A 7741-nucleotide genomic window follows, 5' to 3' on the forward strand; every position below is an offset into this window, starting at 1 on the left:
GAGCCTAAGAAGAATAGTTGTTAAGAGGTGGTTCGACATTGCATCGAAATCCTAGAATTCCTGAACCAGGGCACCACTACCATATGCAATTTAGAACCATCCCTGGGAAATGGTTCAGTCTCTCTCTGTAAATAGGTTGGATCTTCTTGTTGCTTTAAGGGCCAAAAGCATTGTATCATTGATATCTTATAAGGGCTCAAAAGTGCAGGGGACGAATGTAGTTGATTAGGTTAGTCTCAGTATACTTAATTGGTAATTATTGAATCATGAAGGATAAAAGTGAAAGACAACCTCAGCAAGATTTGAATCCAGAGCGTGAATGTTCACAAGTAAACACTGTTCAGTTAATAAACAAATTGTTAGCTTGTATGCTAAAACCATGTTCTCTCTTAATCATCCAGACAAAAAAATTTTCATTTTGTTTAGTTCTGACATTTAATCCTCACCATTGTTCTTTCTTATGTATATTCCAGTTGTGTCAGGATTTATTTGACCGTATCAAAGACAATAAAACTGCCGAACAGATGTACTCCGTAGAGGTAAGTTTTGTCTAGTTACTTGCCGCAGTCTCTTTTCTCTGAGAATTTTATGCATATCAATGTTTGTTGTTGAAGTTGTTTTAAACAAGCAATAATAAATCTCTGAACAAGGTATAAACAGTAGCTGCACAACAACGGGAAGTATATTTGCCTCTTAAATGCGGCTAACCCATAAGGGTTAGTCGCATTGAAGATCAGTGATTGTCGTAAGCTGATGAAGGGCAAATACCCAGTAATCCGGGTCCGTGCGTATCACGTCAGATTGACGATGGGAAGGATGACCTCCTTTTGCAAATACTGACAGGGCACAGAAAGTGTGTCAATAGCCAGCTGGAGGAGATGTTCTCCTGGGGCTACAAGCTACAGTAGCATTCACCCTTAGGGGTTAGCTGCATTTAAGTGGCAAATATACTTCACGTTATTTTAAACAGTTTAATGGAAAAGAATCAAGTGGAGCATTTAGTTACCACAATTTCTTTCTGATATTGGCATAATATAAAATACCCTATGCTGCTGCCGGATATGGGATATTGCAAGATAATCCTTGAGGTAGTTCCATTCAGTAGCTTGATGTTTTTCTGGTATTGGCATCTAGTGCTGTGCTATCCTGCAGTATAAGGTACTGTAATATTTCCATTAGTGTCTATGTATTAGTTTTGTGTTGTGAAGGCATGTGGCTTACTGGTTGGGGTATTCACTTTACGATCATAAGGTCATGAGTTCAATTCCTGCACGACGCATTGTATCCTTGAACAAGACACTACATTTCACGTTGCTCCAGTCTACTCAGCTGGCAAAAATGAGTTGTACCAGTAATTCAAGAGGCCAACCTTGTCGCACTCTGTGTCATGCTGAATTTCCCTGAGGACTACGTTAAGTGTACACATATTTGTGGAGTGCTCAGCCACTTTCATGTTAACTTCATGAAGAGGCTGTTCCATTGAGTGGATCAACTGGGACCCTCGTTGACATAACCGAGGGAGTGTCACATATATATATATATATATATGCGAGTAAAAATAAATACAAAAAAGGTGGGGTTTTTTGTATGATTGTGTATAGAGGAATATATTATTTTGTTTAAAAGAGTTCCAACACTGTCTGTTTTTTATGTTTTATTTATATTCCTGCAGAACTAATGTGGGGTATAGAATATGGAATATACAATATATAATATAATATACAATATACAATATAAAATAAAATAAAATGAATGGCACCATGAAAGAAAGTATTGAATGTAGATGAAATATTGAGTGTTCAATATAAAGGATCAAATATATAAATATATAAATATAAATATATAAAGGCGACTCGAGTTTCAGGGCTATTTCCCTTCGTCATGGCCGGTATGACAGACATATATATATATATATATATATAGAAGATAAAAATTTAGTTAGGTGTTAAATAACCACCTAAGGGATATTTGTTTGTATGTAATAATAAAACTGAATTGAATTTATCATTTAATGATTAAATTATTTAATTGTTCAATTAATTATTTTGGCTTCCATTTCTAATTTATATATATATATATATATATATACATACATACACACACACACACATATATATATATATATATATATATATATATATATATATATTTATATAAAACTAGTTTTGTGATATCAACATGAAGTAATACATACTTTGTACTGCAATATATGTTCTACAACATTATGATGCTTCAAATAATCGTTTGTGTATTTATTGTCTCAAGGCTGCAATTTAATTCAGTATTTCAATATTTCTACAAGAAGTAATTTCTTAATTTTTGAGTTGTTGGCAGAGTTCATTAGTACCAATTAAATTACCTTGTGATATTTACCCTAAGTCTCTGAGTTCAAATACACCAAGTTCAACTTTGACATTCATTCTTTTGGGCTTCATAATAAAAATATTAATCCAGGGTGATGGATTGGTAGAGATGACACTGTGTGATGTTTGTCTTGGTTCTTTGCAATCTGAGTTCAAATCCCTCCATGGCCTGATTGGATGATTGACTTAACCCTTTCACATTTAAACAGGCCCTATCTAGCTACAATATATCTTCACTGTTTTACTTTCAAAGAGGCTGGATCTGGCCTTTCACACATATCCTACAATGTTAATTGAAAATAATTTGAATAAATAAGCATTACATTTAACAGCATAATTTGAATGTTTTACATCCTTGTATGTTGGATATATAACATAACGAAGCGGTGGGGGGGGATGTGTATACACGACACACTACTATTACTATTACACGAGACTCAACGCTCTATATGAAAGGCTCACAGTGAACTGCTTACCAACTTGAACTGCTAATTGCTCACAGTTCTTTAATTTATAGCAATGGGTCAGTCCACCTTTAGTCACTTAGGCGTGAGTGGAGGGCAAAATCCTTCCACAATAAAATGCTAAGGGGTTAATCTAGAGTCCAGTTTAACACCTTCACCTGATACCTTGGGTACCATTAGAAGTGTCCATTCTGTTGCAAGGATTTGGATCACGTTTCTTTTACCTTCTAGTTGTGTTAAAGGCCCTGTCAAAGATCATGAGGACTGTGTTCCCTCAAGACTAAAACATAAACAAAAAAAATTGTAACAAATTATATGCAGGCATGGTTGTATGGTTAAGAAGCTCACTTTGCAACCGCACGGCTTCAGGTTCAGTCCCTGTGCACAGCACCTTAGGAAAGTGTCTTCTATTTTTGCCCCTGGCTGACCAATGCCGTGTGAGGGGGGTATCTGATGGAAACTGTGCAGAATCTTGTCACATATGTATGTGTGTATGTGTTTGGCCTGCCTCCTGCTAGCTTGACAACCAGTGTTGGTTTGTTTATGTCCCTGTAACTTAGTTCAGCAAAAGAAACCAGTAGTATAAGTGGTACTCTTTAAAAAAATGAAAAACAAAATGTACTGGGGTTGACTTGTTTGACCAAATCTTTTAAGGTGGTGTCCCAGCATGGCCACAGTCCAGTGATTGAAAGAGGTAAAATCTTGCTTCCACTGGCTGTATGGGAATTGGTCTTCCTATCTTTAAATTAGTGTTAATTAGTTCAAACTTTATTTCCTTCCCACCTACAGGTTATCCATGTTAATATATTCTACATTATTAATATAACTAATTCATTAGGCATAAAGACTAATTAGTTAATTAATTCATACTAGTTTCTTTTGTCTGCAATAATAATTTCTCATTCATTCTTTGTTTTTCTCTCAAGAAAAAAATTAATAATACTTTTCTCTCATTTTATTTTTCCTCTTTTTTTCATTACTCTACCTTCTTTCTCTTCTTCCTTTTTTTCTATTACCATTTCTTCTACTTTGTTCTCTTTCGCTTTTTCTTTTCCTTCCTTGTTTTCCTTTCTTTTACTTTTCCTAATTTTTACTTCCTCTCTTTCCTTCATTTCATTTTCTTTTCATTCCTCCTTTTTTCTTTCTCTTTTCACTTTTTCCCTTTTTTTTCATTCTTCCTTTTTCTCTTTCTCTATAATCATAGTTTTATATATATATATATATATATAAAGAATGAGATAAAGAGACCAATGGTATAAGTAAATTTATATTTTATGTAGAATGTCTTACAGCTGTTTCAGGGAAAATTCAATGTAACTAGTCGGTATTACCTGTATCATTAGGGTCTGGTTGACTCCATTACCATTCATAACATATATATATATATATATATATATATATATATCAGATATATATATATATATATATATATCAGATATATATATGTTCATTCTTTGGAACTAAAATAGTGAAGTAGTTGATCCAGTTCTAGTCCTAGTTGTGTATCCTTTATTGGTGTCATGAAGTATAGGGTCTACTTAACCCTTAAAAGGGATACTGGTCCATGTATGGTATAAGAGTACTTTCACACACCAGCAGGCCTGTGTGACAAATATCTAGCAGCCAGCCCTCCTCCAAGCCTTTTATACCTTAACCACAGGAATGTCTTCTGTTGTTTGACTCATAACTGGAGTCCTTAATAAGTATTACAACCCCTGAACCTGGATGTAGTGAAGACTGAAGGATAACTCTTTACTCTTGAAAACCCCTCTTCAACTTCTGAGTTTGATCTTACCACCAGATGCAATTTAATGTCTTGTCCAGGACTTAGAAATCTTTAACCCTTCAACATTTAAACCAGCCAAATCCAGCCAAAATATTCTACCTGTTTTATCTTCAAGCCGGTCAGATCTGGCCTTTCACACCTACCCTACTGTGTCATTTTAAAAATAAACAATCACATCATCGAAATTCCAAAGCCATGAAATAATGGATGATTAATTTTAAATGATGTGAATACATAAGCATTACATTTAACAGAGTAATCTGAATGTTAAAGGGTTAAAATAGACACATGTTTGAAGTCTTTAATCTGAAGACAGTATGCATACAAAAATCTGCTGATTACAGCTGGAATCATCATCGTTTAACGTCCGCTTTCCATGCTAGCATGGGTTGGATGATTTGACTGAAGACTGGTGAAACCAGCTGATTTGGCAGAGTTTCTACAGCTGGATGTCCTTCCTAACGCCAACCACTCCGAGAGTGTAGTGGGTGCTTTTACATGCTGCCGGCACGAAGGCCAGTCAGGCGGTACTGGCAACGGCCACGCTCAAGATGGTGTATTTTATGTGCCACCCGCACAAGAGCCAGTCCAGTGGCACTGGCAACAATCTCACTCAAATATCTTTACATGTGCCACCAGCACAAGTGCCAGGAAGGCAACACTGGGTACAGGTGCTACCACGAAATCGCTTTCGCTTGCCCCAACAGGTCTTCGCAAGCTGAGTTTAGTGTCCAATGAAGGAGATGACATTGGCTCAAAACTTGGATTAGATATTTACATCCAAATATGTCAAAATATCTTTTATAAAGGTGAATCTTGAGCATTAGCATTGTGGATGGCTCTTAATCATTTAGTTGGTTACCTTCATACCAAACTAAGACCAAAGTCAGAGTGTAGTCTTAAACAGTTGTAGTCTTAACTAATTTAGCTCCTCCCCTTCTTACTCTCTCACTGTCATCTCCCCCCCTCACTGTCATTTCCTTCCTTTTTGTCTTAACCTTTGTTTGTGTTGGTCTGTTTCACATTGCTCTCTCTCTCATTCTCCTCTTTTTTCCTGTCTATCTCTCCTTACTTTGCCTCATCTTCCTTTAACTCTCCTCTCCCCCCATCACTTGCTCTCCACTTTTTGCATCTCCTCCCTACCTCTAATTGCTCTCTCTTGCTCTCCTCTCTCTACCCTCTTGCTCTCCTCTCTCTACCCTCTTGCTCTCCTCTCTTTACCCTCTTGCTCTCCTCTCTCTACCCTCTTGCTCTCCTCTCTCTACCCTCTTGCTCTCCTCTCTCTACCCTCTTGCTCTCCTCTCTCTACCCTCTTGCTCTCCTCTCTCTACCCTCTTGCTTTCCTCTCTCTACTCTCTTGCTCTCCTTTTTTTACCCCCTCTTGCTCTCCTCTCGTTGCCTTCTCTTACTCTCCTCTTTTTACCCCCTCTTGCTCTTCTCTCTTTGCCTTCCCTTGCTCTCATCTTTTTGCCTTCCCTTGCTCCCCTCTCTTTGTCACCTCTCGTTGCCCTATCGTGCTCCCCTCCCGTTGCCTTCTCTTTCTCCCCTCTCATTACCCTCTCTTGCTCCCCTCTCTTTACCCCTCTTCCTCCTCTCCTTGCTCTCCTCTCCTAGCTTTTCTCGCTCTTCTCTTCTTTTCCATTCTACTCTCTCTCCTTTTCCATGTCTCTGTGCTTTTCCCCCCTCACTCTCTCCTTTGCTCTTTTTTCCAACTCCTTCCTCTCTCTCTCCCTCTCTCATATTTTCCATACCATTTCCATATCTCTCACCACATCCTCTCTTTTACATTTATTCCTTCCTTCCTTCCTCTCTCTCCCTCCCTCTCTCTCTCTCCCTCTTCCGCTTCTATCTTCTTCGTACTTCTTCCTCACATGATACAATCATTGGTACTTTTCCAGCTGCCATAAGTTAACAATAACAGCAGCAACAGCCACAGCTAAGACCACAACAGCATCAGCAGCAAAATATAGTAGCAGTACTAGTAGTAGTAATAACAGCAGCAGCAGCAGCAGTAGTAGTAGTAGTAGTAACTGTCAGTAAATTTTGTTGTATTTTTATACTAGAGAGAATTATTGATTTCTTGTTGAATGCTATCACGCAGTTTCTCTCAGAGCTTTCTATACAGGCTTATACATTGTCTCTCTCTCTCTCTCTCTCTCTCTCTCTCTTATATACCCCTCATGCCATATACGCTCAGTCATTTACTCACACTCACATATATACTCACATGCATTTACACACACAATCACTATCTTACACTTACACCTCTCTCTCTCTCTCACACACACACACACACACACACACACACATACACATACAAATATACAGTTACTCTCACACACACATATACACACACACATCACTCTCTTTTTGTGTGTCACATACAGTCACACTCTGTCTCTTTCACACACACACACACACACACACACACACACACACACTCTTTTCTCACTCATTTTCATATACATACATAGACTCATTCACCCACATGCTCACATATACACACTCCAGCATATACTCATTCACACATGCACCCACATACGCACATGCGAAGAGAAAGCATTTCAGAACTCCGCTGAATTATGGTAGAAAATTCAGGAAAGTGTGTCGTCTTTTGAAAGCTTGCAGCAAGACATAAAATAGTTTTTAAATTCTTACAGGTTACAGTAGTCTCCATCGACAAGCATGTGCTTTGGGACAGAATGACTGGACCTAATGGTTAATGAGGGGCCTGAGTGTGCTGGACTGAGGAAGGGTGATAAGATTGATGGGTTGGAGTGTTTGAATGTAGGGGATACAAAACTGGCCAGCTCTGAGGAACGGAGGCCATTGCTGGAGTTATAGAAAAGACAAAGAGAAGAGTCAGTATGTCTGTGTGTCAAAGACTTGAATGTGTCTCTATTAGTCCTTTTGTTATCATAATTCTATTGCAACACGTTGCTTTTATTTCAATTAATTTTGAAAATAATGAAAAATTCAGTAAATTAATTTTGTCGCTATTAAGCTGGCATTTGGAACATAAATTAACATGAAATTTGGTTGAGTGGCTTTAATGTAGATCACTTTACTCTTTTACTCTTTTACTTGTTTCAGTCATTTGACTGCGGCCATGCTCGAGCACCGCCTTT

General features: G+C 37.7%; 1 protein-coding gene across 36 annotated transcripts in view; it reads left to right on the top strand.

Annotated features, from left to right (window-relative positions):
* Positions 1-7741, top strand: part of LOC106880568 (kinesin-like protein unc-104) — a 267934-nt gene that overhangs the window by 90416 nt on the left and 169777 nt on the right. For all 36 annotated transcript variants that reach the window (XM_089340891.1, XM_089340887.1, XM_089340888.1 and 33 more), the window contains exon 6: positions 474-539. In XM_089340891.1, coding sequence (XP_089197017.1) covers positions 474-539 — 66 coding nt within the window. The remainder of the gene's footprint in view (positions 1-473; positions 540-7741) is intronic.

This window comes from Octopus bimaculoides, chromosome 24 (assembly GCF_046866305.1).
Source record: "Octopus bimaculoides isolate indiv1 chromosome 24, ASM4686630v1, whole genome shotgun sequence".
Taxonomy (NCBI): domain Eukaryota; kingdom Metazoa; phylum Mollusca; class Cephalopoda; order Octopoda; family Octopodidae; genus Octopus; species Octopus bimaculoides.